General features: G+C 35.6%; 2 protein-coding genes across 3 annotated transcripts in view; both read left to right on the forward strand.

Moving 5' to 3' along the window:
* pcyt2 (phosphate cytidylyltransferase 2, ethanolamine) overlaps positions 1-1,634 on the forward strand; it is a 9,933-nt gene extending 8,299 nt beyond the window's left edge. The window contains exons 12-14 of the mRNA XM_016507330.1: positions 616-681; positions 764-852; positions 947-1,634. Coding sequence (XP_016362816.1) covers positions 616-681; positions 764-852; positions 947-1,061 — 270 coding nt within the window. The 3' untranslated portion in view covers positions 1,062-1,634. The remainder of the gene's footprint in view (positions 1-615; positions 682-763; positions 853-946) is intronic.
* Positions 1,635-3,825: 2,191 nt separating this feature from the next.
* Positions 3,826-16,428, forward strand: part of LOC107704417 (guanine nucleotide-binding protein G(o) subunit alpha-like) — a 33,960-nt gene continuing 21,357 nt past the window's right edge. For both annotated transcript variants that reach the window (XM_016507336.1, XM_016507337.1), the window contains exons 1-4: positions 3,826-4,482; positions 5,607-5,698; positions 13,076-13,168; positions 14,281-14,441. In XM_016507336.1, coding sequence (XP_016362822.1) covers positions 4,353-4,482; positions 5,607-5,698; positions 13,076-13,168; positions 14,281-14,441 — 476 coding nt within the window. In that variant the 5' untranslated portion in view covers positions 3,826-4,352. The remainder of the gene's footprint in view (positions 4,483-5,606; positions 5,699-13,075; positions 13,169-14,280; positions 14,442-16,428) is intronic.

Raw genomic sequence — 16,428 nt, forward strand, 5'->3', positions numbered from 1 at the left:
AAAAGTAGAGCTTAAATAGAGATATAAATTGTTACTCTCTACTTATCTACTTATTTCCTTTTGACATGTTTTAAGTTTTTTCTTCCATTATTTTTTCAGTGCCAAATTTATGAAGCACTACACTAATATCCAAATATTCTGTTGTACATTAAAATATTTTGATACATGATTTTAGTTTGAACTGTTTTTTTTTTATTTTTTTTTTTACGTTTTTAACTTTTTTACAATTATCTGCTCATCTAAAAGTGTCTCGTTATCTCAACCAAGGTCATTATAGTTAGCTACAAATAAAAATCAAAAAAAATTCTTTACTTGAAATAAAATAAATGTGAAAACTTTTTTTTTTTTTCAGCTAGTTGACATTTGGCAGTTTAATTTAGTTTAACTTGTAATAACTAAAACTGAAATAAAACTGAAACTGAAATAAAAACATATATAAAAAAAACTACAAAAAAATTACTAAAACTTTAACGAAACGGCAAATATAAAAATAAAAACTGATTCAAAACATTCATGAAAACTATAATAGTATCTCAATGATATTAAAATAACACTATACATATCAGAATCTGCAGTCATGTATCTATATCTGAATGTTCATGTGCCTGGCTGTAGGTGGCTCTGGTGTGTCATGGGAAGACCGAAGTGTTTCCTGACACAGACGGGACAGACCCTTACGCCGTGAGTAAAGTTTCCTAATATGCATCTCTGAACGATCTTTTCTTCCATTAAAACTGTTTTTACCCATTGTCTCTCTTCACAGGAGCCAAAGAAGAGAGGTATTTTCCGCATCCTGGACAGCGGCAACAATCTGACCTCCGACGACATCATGCAGAGAATCATTGAGAACAGGTTTGTGGGCAATACGAGCAAAACGTGACAGTATCGCTCACTTGAAATGTTATGAACATATGCAAATGAGCTGTGTCTCTCTTTGTCCTGGTAGGTTGCAGTTTGAGGCCAGGAACCAGAAGAAGGAAGCTAAAGAGATGGCCATAATCGAGGCTTTGAAGCATAAAGATGATTCGCTGAAGACCGAGACGGCTCTAACGAATAATTAACCAAAATATCCAAGCCAAACAAATCAAGGGCTTCATCGTAGAACCAGAATTACCCCCGGACTGTTATAAAACACCCTGAACGAACAAATGCCTGAGCTGAGGCTGCTTTTAAGTAGACTTGGAGAAACACAGACTTGTTTTTTTATTTCGTACGACTCTTGTTTGACTACAAAAGCACTTTGTTGTGCGTGGAGAGTTTTTATGGTACCTTTTAAATGGATCGGAAGACTTCCTCTGTGGATGGGAGGAACATTGAGAAACATTCAGCAAATACTTTTGTGTCATATAGGAAGGTTATGGGAAGATTGTGTCATTTCAATGGTTTTTGAATTGGGGCGATCCATCCGCTCGTAACTGGTTGAGCAGAGAATCGCTTTGCGAAGAAACACTTGATGTTGACTACGATAGTTTGCATAGTAGCTGTTGGTATGTTTGTAAGCTTATTCAGATTTTATGTTTGGATTTTTTTTTTATTTTGTGTTTTATATTCTGTGTCATGGAAATATATCCAGGTCACATTTTACCCCAAAATCAAAAAAGAAATAATTTTTTTCATAAAGAAATGTTCTTGTTTTAGGACTATTAAGGCATTTTTTTTGCATTGTGATATTATTTTTTATTATTTAATTTCCATTTATATTCTCATTACCATAATACATCTGGACATTTACATTTTTATTTTATTTTATTTTTTGTTTGCAGATCTCATTATTTGCAGTAGTGATTCATATTAGATTCTCTTTATAGTATTTTTTATAGATATGTATAAATTAAGGATGTACTACCATGATATATAAATACTTTACAATTTAATTAATATATGTTATCCTTTTTTATATTATATATATATTTTTCCATTTTGGTAGTGAGATTTTGGCAAATGGGCTCTATCGATCAAAATAATATCACAATGCAAAAAAATTAAATCATTAAAATATTAAATCATTAAAATAATAACAAAATTCAAACTTTTTTTGTGGTAAAATTTCATCTTGGCCATTTTTACCTGGTTTTACCCTAGTAACTTTTATTCTGGTGGTGCTGTTGTAGTTTTACCTTTCTCATCATCATCACTGAAAGTTTGATACGTGTGTCATGAAAAAAAAAATCTCAGAACAAATCTCAGAAGTTTTTTCAAATATTGTTTCATAGTGTCCACGGTCACATATCTGGCATTTTACTCTCTCTTATACCACTTTTATTTCCACTTTCTCACCTTGTTGTGATGTGATCAAAGTCACAACCAAAGACTCTTTGACCTCAGGTGATTGTTAGATGTCAGTTTAACGTCACAGTTTCATTCATTTTAACATGCAACATAAATAATCTTTACAAACATCAGAGTCTAAACCAAACTGATTGTCAAAATTCAAACTTGCTTTTATCTCATATGTACTTTTGTTTTTATGCAGTTTGCCACCTGTTTTTGTTTTTAATGAATGTCAAAGCACCTTGCAATTGAAGCATGTTTTTTGTTTTTAACATTTGCTGCATATTTATAGTGAATAGCTGTGAAAAAAACACTAATTTAATGTTGCTACTTTGCAGAAATGTTGAGTGACCAATTCTGAATGTGGTGTTAACGTCTTCAGACAATCTTTAATTTATCATCCCACGATATCCCATCATAAACTAAATCATCAAATCACATACATTAATTGCAAATTCTATGCAGTTTTCACAATAAATATAAAAAAAGGCTGTTTTGACTATTATTTGAACTTTAATGCATTAAGCGCATTAAAATCTAATAACTGAATCTAATTTAGTCAATTTGAAGATTATGTATGCATCTTTCAGACTGAACTTTATGAGAAATTCATAATATTTTCCACCCCTGCTAATTATTTTTTATGGATATGTTTTTTTTTTTAACACAATGTAAAGTACCAGTAAAAAGTTATATATATATATATATATATATATATATATGTTTGAGCTAGTTGCCAAGGCAACATTTTTCATTTTAATTTAGTTTAACTTGATGTACTTAGCCTATAAAAACTACATAGACATATATAAAAAAAATAAAAACTACTAAAAATGACAAAAACTACTAAAACTTTATCTGAAATTAAAACAAGTACTATTTTAAATATTGATAAAAGCCATAATAGTATGATACTAAATTAACATTGTGAAGTAAAAACATTCTGAACTGAATTTTACAGCAGGTTTGAATTTGTGTGGTCACTGATTGTACAAAGAAAATGTTTATGGTTAATAATAAAAATAATAAGTTTTATTGTACATATTTAAGCTGATGCTTGATGAGTGTTTTTGACTGATTCCATGTTTTAGTTTTTGTTGTAGCCTATTAGATAAAAACTATAACAAAATAAAAAATATATATTTCATTTACATTTATTTGATTGATTTCATATTTTATTTTATTGTTTATATGGTATTTTATGGCATGTGTTGTTTGTTTATAGATACTTTGAACGTTTTTACTTTATATTTTTGCTTCATTTTATTTTAAAATATTGTATTAATTCATTTATTTCTTACTTTATTTCATTTCATTACATTTAATTGTATAATGAGTTTCACGGTCTGCCAGTCACTCTCGCACAGCGCTTGATTGAAACCCATCTCAGGTGACAAAGTTCCACAAACGTCACGTCACTTCCTTCCTAAAGAACGAGGACACCCAGTAGCCCCTCACTGCAGAACACAAGATCCAGGGGGCGTGGTTGGATCCACATCTAGGGCATGGAGATGGGTAGGTTTAGGGATCAGGGGGTGGAGACGGGTAGGTTTAGGTATATGTAAGGTGGGAGGAGTTGGATCTGGATCCAACCGCGCCTCCGGACACCCCCAAAAAGCGACGCTCTGTAGGCGACCCGCACCGTTTAGTTTGCTCGTAATGAACCGGTAGAATTGACGTGATTATTTACGTGATTATTTAGAGTGTTTACGTGAGATAAACCCCGTGGACGCGATGATCCCGAACCAGCAGGAGCGCTGAGTCTGACGAAACTAACCGGGAACAGGCGAATTTGAAACTTTTTTTCGAAACTTTCCTCCTGTACTCCTCTCTCTCTCTCTCTCTCTCTCTCTCTCTCTCTCTCTCTCTCTCTCAGATTTGGAATCAGATCATTCCAAAAACACACGCGCAGTTGACTTTGGTGTCATTTTACGCGTTAACCGGAGGGACTTTGGATAAGAGCGCGCGGTGATCTCGCCGGAATGTTTTACGTGTGTTTGAACGTTCCTCTTCGGTTCCATTCGTAATGTTGGGATTTCTGCTGGATCTTTAGCTGTGTGGGAAAGACATGAGCTCTGGATATGGGTCTGTGTCTGGGCTCAGAGGTGACAGAGGAAGGAAAGAAGGCGAAGATCCACAGCTCGCAGATAGACAGAGATCTGTACGAGTGCGCCAAGAGAGAGATGAACGTGGTGAAGATCCTCATGCTGGGTAAGCTCTCATCCTGATGTTTGTTCTTCTGCTTATTGCTTTTAGTTGAAATAACATGGGTTTTGATCTTTACATGGACCTGCTTGTTCATTAGAAATTTAATTTTGGGTATTTTAGTTTACTTGTAACCAAAAGATTGTGGGTTTGAACTCCAGATCTGGGTTGGTAACTGCAAGTTTATTTATTCAGCAACAGATATGGGCTTGTAATTGAAAGTTATCAGTCTACATATCCAATCTCTCCAAGAATGTAGGTTTAAAATCCCGGTTTTGGTTTGAAACCTACAGGTTGTGGGTTTGAATCGCAGATTTGGGCAGGTTGTGGATTGAAACTTAACATTTTTGGGTTTGTAGGAGGTACAAACCCAAAAATGTTAAATTAACTGCCCAGATGTGAAGTTTTAGCTGATATATAAAAGGTTCAAGTCTCAGTTATCAGTTGAAACTGAAAGTTTGGTGGGTTGAATCTTGGATATAGTCAGTGAAATGGAAGGTTGATGCTTTAAAATATCAGATTCGTGCAGTTATCTGAACATTTGTGGATTTGAATCTGAGAAATGGCCTGATATGAAGGTATTAGCTTCATATACTAAAGATCTGTGCTGGTTTGAATTTCATATTTGTGCAGGTAACTGAACCATTCTGGGTTTAATTTTCATATTTATGTATGAAACTGAACCATTGTGGGTTCAGATTTCATATTTGTACAGGTAACTGAATCATTATGGGTATAAATTTCATATTTGTGCAGGTAACTGGACAGTTTGAACCTCAGAACTGGGATGGTAACTTAAAAGCTGTGGGTTTGAATTTCACATTTGTGCAGGTAACTAAATGGTTTTAGGTTTGAAACTCAGATTAGGGCTGGTAATTGAAAGGTGGGCTCAAATTTTGTATTTGTGCAGATAACTGAATGGTGGCAGGTTTTAACCTCATATCTGGAGTGGTAACTGAAAGGTTGTGGGTTTGAACTTCAGAAAGAGTTGATACATGAGCAGTGAAAGCTTTACCCTTAAACTAGACATTTATCTTAGGTTAATATAGACTGTACCATTAGATTATTTTGTTAAAAAAGTGTAAACTAAATGACTAATTAGTAATTTTGAATTACCTATTTTGATGTAGGTGCTGCTGAAAGTGGGAAAAGCACACTGGTCAAACAGATGAAGATTATCCACAGTCATGGATTCACCAAACAAGAGTTAGCCAGTTTTAAGGTAAGACATTTTGTTATGTTCTGTTGTTTCCACACACTTGATGTCCAGCAGTGCAAGAGGTTAATTGCATTTAATAGCTTAACATTTGTTCTAGGGCTGCACGATTAATCGCATGCGATATTTAACGCGCATCTTGTCAGAAAGCCGGTTCTGTAATCAGCGGTAAATCTCCATCCATACTATATTTTGTCTGTGCGCTCTGTACTTTCTCTGCCATCTGTGTTTGGGGATTATTAAAAGTTTATGGGGTCATTGGTTCAGCTGTGAAACAAGACCTCAGCTGAACGGAAGACTGGATCTTGCTTCAGCACGTTTTTTTGTTCTGTTTGGAAGAGAAAGATTGAGGGGAAAGGAAACATGACACAAAAAGTTTTTGAAGTTTAAAATATTGTTTACTTCCAAGCAAATTTTCTCTATAGTTCGTTTGACAGTCAGTGTGCACTTCCTCTATAGTCAACCATCTCATTGCACACTTTTTTTGACCTGTCACTCACAAGTGTTACCTTAGCAACATAGTTAAGATGCAAGATGGTTCCTTTAGACTAACCTGCATTCTACATATGCTTTATCGCCACGGGAACAGAAAGGAGATTGATTTGCTCATTCATAGTAAACCACAGCCAGCTGTGTTCTCAAAACGATCATCGCCCCTGCTATCACTAAAACTGAATTTTTCTTATTGTCACTTCGAGGCAAAACATCATTTTTGAAAACAACAACAATAGCAGTGTTATTCAATCCCATTCTTCAGGTAACCAAAAGACCCTAGGCTAGGGGTTGGCAGTATGAACCAAGTAATTTAATATCACTCTATATATATGACGAATTTGTTATAATTTGCTTGAAATTCAAAGAAAACATTTTTAGTGCTAGGCTATAAAAGGATATTTTATGGCTATGTCTAGACATTACAGTTCAGATTGCAAAAATAAAGACTTTTATTTAATCTACATCAAACTGTGTTGGGCTAAACACAGAGCCTTGAGGTATCCCAAACTCAAGATGTGACTTAAACATGGCTCGTCTGCATTTACTACAAAATTATGTTATTGTATGACATCCTTTAGCTTGTGAGTAACAGGTTACAAGAAGTGTACTAGGAGTTTGTTGATAGTGCACTTTGGCTGCAGAATGCACAGAAAAAGGTTAACTAGTAGCCTATGTTTTTTTTTTAGCTTGTCTTTGAGAGAATGCTACCTTACCTCACTTCCCTCATTATTTCGTTCCCTCGCCCTTAATAAAAGCCATTTTGATCCTTTGGAATTCAGGAATTTGTCCATCCAATATTTGTGCGCTGATGCTTATCAAGCTAACAGAGCGTTAAGAGACATGTTTCTAGTCAGATCTTTCTCCAGTTGTTTTATAAATTAGCTAATTTTGTCAAAAGACGGATGATCCATCGTATCTCCTGTGAAGTGCCAGATCCGCATGTGTGCTTGCTTGGGTTAAACAGAGACTTTGTGTACCATGTTCTCTTCATTAAACCTTCCCGCAGGGTCTGTTTGTGTTAGCTACACTTTTCTGTGAGTCTGAATTAGATTGATGGACTGAGAATGTGCAAGTGGTGTTTTGAAGTGCCTCAGGGAATGCTTTAAAACCTCATTGACCGCTCCAGCCAAATGCATAGGGATTGCCAGGATGGTTAACTAGATGATTAGTCATCAAGCAACCAGCTAGTTGTTTTGTGAGATTTTTAGTGGCAGGGGGATGAATTTAAGAACCTATTAGCATGCTAATAAACTGCAGTGATGACTATGGTAGTTGCTTGCAAGAAAAATTATGCTTCCCTATTGAAGTGCTGCATTTTTGTTACTGTCAGATTGTTTTTGGGAAGGAATTATCTAGGGCTGTGCAAATAATAGAATGTGATTGTTATGCGCATCTTGTCAGTAAAGCCGGTTCTGTGATTAGTAGTAAATCTCCATCACCTGCTTTCAAATGGAGCGGCATTTACTACACAGAGCCGTAGTTCACTGACAAGCTACGCAGTATCGTGTTCATTATCGCCGATGTATCGCCTGCGATTATGAACACGATATTGCGTAGCTTGTCAGTGAACTACGGCTCACTGTACAGGAGGAGTACAGGAGGTTTTCATCTGTTTGTGGAACGGGAAGAACAAAACGGTAAGGGCCCATAATAGGGCTAGGCTAACTTCTCCCATTGTTCTAGAGACAAAATAAACATTGCCCTTAAGCCAAAGGATGACATACAATAGGCTAATTTTGTAGTAAATGCAGACGAGCCGCGTTTGAGTCACGTCTTGAGTTCAGGATACCTCAAGGCTCTGTATTCGCTCCATCAAAGTTTGATGTAAATAAAATGAAAAGTTTACAATCTAAACTATAATTTTTATGCTGACCTCTTCTATGCCTGTGTTTTCTCTTAAAATGTATGTGGCCGGTCACAGGGTTTCTATGTTTTTAATGTTCAAAGTCCAGTTCCTGCTTCACCAGTTTTTGTTGGACAGATTCATAAAGGGTCATGCTTTCTCTCACACATGCTTATGTTTGTACAGACCCATAATTATGGCTAGTTTCATATTGTACACAAGCTTGCAGACACAAGCACAGTCTGTAATCAGACGTAGTGTCGCACAAGGGCGGACCGTCGACTGTCAGAGGGAGGCCAGGGAAGGGTGTGGTGACCTGTGGTGTGTGTGAATCATAAATGCAAGGGAAAATGTGACGTGTTACAGATAAAAAGAGGGACTTGTCCTGACCTGAATGTCGCAGGAGTGTCTTTTTCTTAATCCTTTCTTTTTCTCACCATTGCACTAAAATGTCACTGCAGTCTTGAACCACACTGTGGTCTCTAACCCGCAGGAAGTAAAGTTGTCTTTCCTGTTTCCTTCTTTTTTTGTTTCTTACAGAAGACACCTGTCTCTCCTTGTTCTCCTCGCCCAAAGCTACCACTTCACCTTAAAGTTAACATGACTGACAAGCATTTCTTATTATTATCAATGTTGAAAAGAGTTATGCTGCTTAAAATTTCTGTGGAAACCGTAATGCTTTTTTCAGGATTCTTTTATAAATAGAAAGTTTAAAAGAATATAATTTATTTGAAATGCATCTTCCTGACCCCTAAACTTTTGAATGGTAGTTTATATTGTTACATTAATAAAGATTACACATACAGTGCTGCTTGAAAGTTTGTGAACCCTTCAGAATTTTCTCATCAGAAAATCATCAGATTTTCACACAAGTCCTGAAAGTAGACAGAGAATCCAATCAAAGAGATGAGACAAAAATATATACTTTGTCATTTATTTATTTAGAACAATTATCTAGTGTTACATATCTGTGAGTGGCAAAAGTATGTGAATCTTTGCTTTCGGTATCTGGTCTGATCCGGTTTTGCAGCAATAACTGCAGGTAAATGTTTATTGTAACTGCTGATCAGTCCTGCACAACAGCTTGTTGGAATTTTAGACCATTCCTCAGTACAGAACCGCTTCAACTCTGTGATGTTGGTGGGTTTCCTCCTATGAACTGCTTGCTTCAGGTCCTTCCACAACATTTAAATTGCATTAAAGTCTGGATTTTGACTCGGCCATGCCAAAACATTAGGCTAATTTTTTTCTTCTTTAACCATTCTTTGGAAGAACGACTTGTGTTTGGGGTCATTGTCTTGCTGCATGACCCACTTTCTCTTGAGATTCAGTTCTCAGACAGATGTCCTGACATTTTCCTTTAGAATTTGCTGGTATAATTCAGAATTCATCGTTCCATCAATGATGGCAAGCCGTCCTGGCCCAGATGCAGCAAAAGAGGCCCAAACCATGATACTACCACCACCATGTTGGGATAAGGTTTTTATGATGGAATGCAGTGTTTTCCTTTCTCCAAACATAACACTTCTCATTTAAACCAAAAGTTTTGAATCCATCCATCCACAAAAAAATTCTCCAGTAGTCCTCTGGCTTGTCCACATGATCTTTAGCAAACTGCAGACGGGCAGCAATGTTCTTTTTGGAGAGCAGTGGCTTTCTCCTTGCAACTCTGCCATGCACATCATGGATGTTAAGTGTTGTCCTGAAGGTGGACTCATGAACATTAACAATAGCCAATGTGAGAAAGGCCTTTAGTTGCTTTGAAGTTACCCTGGGATCCTTTGCAACCTCGCGGACTATTACACATCTTGCTTTTGGAGTGATTTTTGTTGGTCGACCATTCGTGGTTGAGGTAACAATGGTCTTGAATTTCCTCCATTTGTACACTGTCTGTCTGACAGCCTGATGAGCAACAACAACTCTTTTTCGGAGGTCCTCAGAGATCTCCTTTGTTCATGCCATGATTCACTTCTACAAACATGATCAGAGTTTGATAGATCCCTGATCCCTTTAAATAAAACAGGGCAGGCACTGACACCAGTTATCCCAATGACTGAAAACACCTCTGAACAGATGGACTCTAACTTTGCCTTCAAATTCACTCACGTACTTTTGCCACTCACAGATGTGTAATATTGGATCATTTTCCAGAATAAATAAATGACAAAGTGTATATATTTTTGTCTTATTTGTTTGATTGGATTCTTTTTGTCAATTTGCAGGACTTGTGTGAAAATCTGATGATCTTTTGGCTCATGTTTATGCAGAAATATAGAAAATTCTTAAAGGGTTCACAAACATTCAAGCAGCACTGTATATGAGATGTTTACACATACACACAAAACAATAAATGTTACATTACAGTGTTTTATCTAGTGTGTCCATCTGGTGGCTCTTTTTTTTTTATTGCAAGACTTCACAAAACTCACAGCTGGGTTTCGTTTTCATTTCCTTGACCTCCTTCTGACTCTGTTTCTTTGATGAAGTGGTAAGTTCTCCTGTTACAAACGTGACATCAAGGAGTAATTGGAGACTTTGTCGGTGGTCTAGAATTTGGGTTTGACCCAAACATAGTAATTGTAGAATGTACAGTATTTTCTTTGACAAGATTCTGTTCTGGACTTGCCTGGAATTTTAGGATGTTGTCACTTCCTTCAGGATTTTATATGACAGTAATTCTAGAATCTGTTGTTCTTTGATGTCTGAAGGTTGTAGAACTCAAAAGTTGCATAGAGTCTTGAAAAGAAATGGTGGATTCCTAGAATGGTTCATCAAAAACTTTGTATAATCAATTACTCATTACACTTTTCTTTGTTTCAAGGAACACAAAAAAGGATTATGTAAGCTGCTATTGTGACAAGGGACTTTCAAACTCCAAAATAGACAAAAAAGCACCATAAACCTGTAATAATATTCTATTTGGCATCTGCACTGTATTTCAGCTCTTCTGAAGCCATATAATATGCCTATATTCAAATTCAGTTATGAAAGCACCATAAACCTGTAATAATATTCTATTTGGCATCTGCACTGTATTTCAGTTCTTCTGAAGCCATATAATATGCCTATATTCAAATTCAGTTATGAAATATGAGAACCAATGCTGTTCTGTATCAATGATGTGACAGTTTAAAAATGTCTGTGAATTTTGAATTTGCTTTTATTTGTATATTTTCAGTTTCAGTTTAGTTTGTTTTAATAATTTTGTTTTTTTGTCATTTTTATTATTTTTTTAATATTTTTGTTTAGCTTTCATTTTATTATTTCATTTTTAGTTTTCATAATTTTAGCACTTCAACTGAAACTTGGTTGACAAGGCAACATTTCTCATTTACTTTTAAGTTTTGTAAGTGTGACTTCTAATAATCAGATTTTATTTCGGCTACATTTTTTAATAGTTTTAGTAAATTTAGTAACTGAAACTTATTTTAGTTCAGTTGGTTGCCAAATCAACATTTTTAATTTTCCTTTAAGTTTTGTGTTACATGTAATATTTTGATTTTATTTCAGCTTTATTTTAATTAGCAAAATGTTTTTTTATAGTTTTAGTATGTTTACCATGTCAAAACATTTCTATTTTTCTTTTAAGTTTTGTAAATGTAAGTTTTACATCTAATAATTATTTTATTTCAGCTAATGCTTTATTTTATTTCAGAAAATGAAATAAAAGTTTTAGTTAACTATAACAACACTAGTGTGAATTGTACATTTTTGTTGAACTGTCACTTTAAACAATTTCTTCTGACAGTTTTTAGGACTTTAAGCAGTGTTAAAAAGGAAATAAAAGATGAAGAGTGTGATTTATTCCCCCCCCCTCTCTCTCTCACACACACACCCTAGTGTGTGTGAAGCTCCCTACCATCTTTGCACTTATCGCTTTCCAAAAGAATAGTTTCATTGTTCTAAAGTGTGTGATTCACTCCAGAACTTTACCTCCTGCATCGCTCTAGTGCACTTTGTGTGTGTGTTTACAACAACAAGAAATCGATAAAAAAAAGTGCATCATACATCCGAACCCGCACAGAAAGGCTTTTCGGTGTTCGCTCTTCCCTGGAATGTTCTGCGCCTCTGATCTACAGCCCAGCAAACAAAAGCTGTTTAATAAAGGGCAGGAATGTGTTTGCTTTGGCCGAAGAGTCAGGGGCGGTAAAAGGGGAAGCATTTGAGCACAACATGAGTGGACGGGTGCTGAAAGTGTGAAAAGGGGAAGGTTTTGAGTGGCACACACGTGGACTGATTTTGTTAAGTGTGTCAAACTTTTTTTCAGTCTAAATGAAATCAAAAATTATTTTCTTAATATACATTTTGGTCTTACTGTGCATGATTATTCATTTTAATAATAAGTACTTGTACAGCATTTATTTAGGCTATTAATTTATTATGTTAACTTCTACATTTACTAGTACATTTATTAAACCAATTAATTTTTCACATTTCAAGTTTTAACATGTCAGGTAATACTTATATAAATAAATACATTTCTGTATTTATTTATTTATGCATATTTATTTATCATATATTTATTTTCCTCAATTGTTTTTTTTTTTAACTCATTGAAGATCCTATTTCACTTGTAAATATGTTGCAATGTGTGTGTAAAACAGTTCATTAGTTTTGTGTATGAAAAGAAAATGTGGCAATCAAATAACTGTACAAATCATTCCCATCTCTGTGAATTGTTCTGTCCAAAAAGAAATGATCAGCATTCCTGTCTGGCGCCCGGTGAAGCCACTTCCTGTCACTTAGGTGGACCTGAGACAATAAGAACCAATCAAGCAGAAATTCATAACGTCCCAGACTCCCAGTGACAGGAAGTGAATGTGTTTGGTTAGATGCACACACAAATGGCCTTGTTACGTTCTGTCACAGATCACGGCAAGGGTTCTTGCGTAATGCTTTTTTTTTAGTTATTTGTGTTTGAAGGGACACAAATCAGAGGAGAAGAACTCAGAACTAATAAAATTAATATGCTAAGAATGTGAATATCATGCTTTGTTCTCACTTATATGAAAAGATTATGATTTATATATCTTTTGTTTTTCCAGCCTGCGGTGTTGGATAACCTCCTGACCTCTATGAAGTTTGTCCTCCATGGAATGGGTGTCCTTCGCATCAACCTCGCTAACAGCAAGAACAAGGTCTGAACCCAACTCTTTCCTTTCTGCTGTTGAACAGTATATTTATTTATTATCCAGAGTTAAGATTTCTCTATTAAAATAAGCTATTTTCGAATTTTGATTTTTATTTAAATTATTTGTAATATAACAAATAATATTATTATATTTAATTAGTATGTCTTTATTATATACCCTTTTAGATTTTACATTAAATTTTTTGTAATATGTAAAATTATATTTTTTGTAATATATAAAAATGTAAACTTCTATTATTATTTATTATTATTACTATTATTGTTGTTTTTATTGATTTTGTGTACCCATTTAGATACTGTTTTAAACTTGTATTACTAGATCTTGTTACCCAGGGTTAGGATTTCTGCAATAAAATAACCTATTTTTAAATTTATATTTAAATATTAGATACATTTTATATTTAAATTTAATTTAAAAAGAATATATATATATATATATATATATATAAGGTCCACTAGGTGGCGGCATGTTTTCAGATCTAGGGATGTGAATGCAAGCATTCGGTCCAAAGCAACATATCAGTCACTGAGTCGTGTGCTATTAGAATCCTCCCTTGGTTCTGGCGTGTTCCAGACTTCTGCCTCAAACAGTCATTATCTTCTTCCAGACGCACCTAATGGCACAATGAGGGTCGTCTGCTTTGATTATGAAATATAACCATGGTGTAGGGTGGCCTTGATCAGGTCATGTGATGAACACTGTACTGTAATTAGACAGATCAGGCCAATTGTTCTTTAATAACAGTGCTAGTCGTTGGGTCACACCAGCAGATATTTGTTCTAGTTGTTTAAATGTTATTGTTTTACGCTTATCTAGTCCCTAACCTTAATTTCTTAACTTCCTTAATCAACTCCTAACTAGGTTTAGGTCACATTGGGTTGACTAGTCATCCAAAAACTGACTAATTATGAGGCAAATGAGCAATCTAGTTTTGATATTTTTAGCACTAGTGCTTTATTTAGCATGCTAACAGCATGCTAAGTTTTAGCAGTTAGACAATCTGCACAGTTTAAATTCTTAAAATTGAGAAACGTTCTTGAAAAAGTTTGTCGGAAGTGCAAGTGGTGTATTTATCTATGTTTATGTTGTTTCTCCAGGTCCACGCTCACTCCGTTCTCTCGTGTGGCCGTTGCTTCGACGAAGACCAGATGCTGTTCCCGTTCATAGGCCACGCCCTCTGCTGTTTGTGGGCGGATCAGGGGGTGCGGTCGGCAGCGGCACGAGGATACGAGTACGAACTCAATGACTCTGCATTATAGTGAGTAACACTTCTCTAATTGGACTCTAATCGCTAATTCCTAACCATCGCTAATTAGACGTTAACGTTTACACAGTAATACATTATTTGCGAGCAATGTTTTTGACCAAGAGTTCAAATTATGATAATATTTAATATGTAATATTAGACTAGATTTCCTAGAACATGCTCTTAGAGGTTTGTCCTTTCACATTTTACATTTGTTTTTGGAGTGTCTAGCTACATAGCTGCGCACTTTCTAAGTACCCAATGTTTGGTTGTGATTTATAATTTTATCTTCGTGTCCACATGTTATGCAGGGCTTCTTTAAGTGGGTCATATGATGTTGCTAAAAAGAACATTATTTTGTGTATTTGGTGTAATGAAATGTGTTTATGCTATATAATCATTTCTTTTTTATTATTTTTATTGTTTCAAAGATACATTGCCTTACGGTTTTACTGTTTGCAGTACTTACAAGGTCCACTAGGTGGCGGCATGTTTTCAGATCTAGGGATGTGAATGCAAGCATTCGGTCCAAAGCAACATATCAGTCACTGAGTCGTGTGCTATTAGAATCCTCCCTTGGTTCTGGCGTGTTCCAGACTTCTGCCTCAAACAGTCATTATCTTCTTCCAGACGCACCTAATGGCACAATGAGGGTCGTCTGCTTTGATTATGAAATATAACCATGGTGTAGGGTGGCCTTGATCAGGTCATGTGATGAACACTGTACTGTAATTAGACAGATCAGGCCAATTGTTCTTTAATAACAGTGCTAGTCGTTGGGTCACACCAGCAGATATTTGTTCTAGTTGTTTAAATGTTATTGTTTTACGCTTATCTAGTCCCTAACCTTAATTTCTTAACTTCCTTAATCAACTCCTAACTAGGTTTAGGTCACATTGGGTTGACTAGTCATCCAAAAACTGACTAATTATGAGGCAAATGAGCAATCTAGTTTTGATATTTTTAGCACTAGTGCTTTATTTAGCATGCTAACAGCATGCTAAGTTTTAGCAGTTAGACAATCTGCACAGTTTAAATTCTTAAAATTGAGAAACGTTCTTGAAAAAGTTTGTCGGAAGTGCAAGTGGTGTATTTATCTATGTTTATGTTGTTTCTCCAGGTCCACGCTCACTCCGTTCTCTCGTGTGGCCGTTGCTTCGACGAAGACCAGATGCTGTTCCCGTTCATAGGCCACGCCCTCTGCTGTTTGTGGGCGGATCAGGGGGTGCGGTCGGCAGCGGCACGAGGATACGAGTACGAACTCAATGACTCTGCATTATAGTGAGTAACACTTCTCAAATTGGACTCTAATCGCTAATTCCTAACCATCGCTAATTAGACGTTAACGTTTACACAGTAATACATTATTTGCGAGCAATGTTTTTGACCAAGAGTTCAAATTATGATAATATTTAATATGTAATATTAGACTAGATTTCCTAGAACATGCTCTTAGAGGTTTGTCCTTTCACATTTTACATTTGTTTTTGGAGTGTCTAGCTACATAGCTGCGCACTTTCTAAGTACCCAATGTTTGGTTGTGATTTATAATTTTATCTTCGTGTCCACATGTTATGCAGGGCTTCTTTAAGTGGGTCATATGATGTTGCTAAAAAGAACATTATTTTGTGTATTTGGTGTAATGAAATGTGTTTATGCGGTTTAAGGTTCAAAAAACACATTATTTTCCACACACTGTACATTATTGTTTCTCCTCTATGCCCCGCCTTTCTGAAAAGCGTCGATTTTTACAAAGCTCATCGTTCTGAAAAGCGAGGTGTGCTCTGATTGGCCAGCTATCCAGTGCATTGTGATTGGCTGAATACCTCAAGCGTGTGACGGAAATGTTACGCCTCTTGTGACGGAAATGTTAACACACTCTGATGCCGTCTCCCGGCACGGCGAGACAAAACCAATAAAACCCATTACAAACGAGGCATTTGTTGCATCCAGTGGGGACATAATTACTGATTATAATGACTTATACTGTCTTTTTACG

Source organism: Sinocyclocheilus anshuiensis, unplaced genomic scaffold (assembly GCF_001515605.1).
Source record: "Sinocyclocheilus anshuiensis isolate Anshui unplaced genomic scaffold, SAMN03320099.WGS_v1.1 scaffold1546, whole genome shotgun sequence".
In the NCBI taxonomy this organism is placed as follows: Eukaryota; Metazoa; Chordata; class Actinopteri; order Cypriniformes; family Cyprinidae; genus Sinocyclocheilus; species Sinocyclocheilus anshuiensis.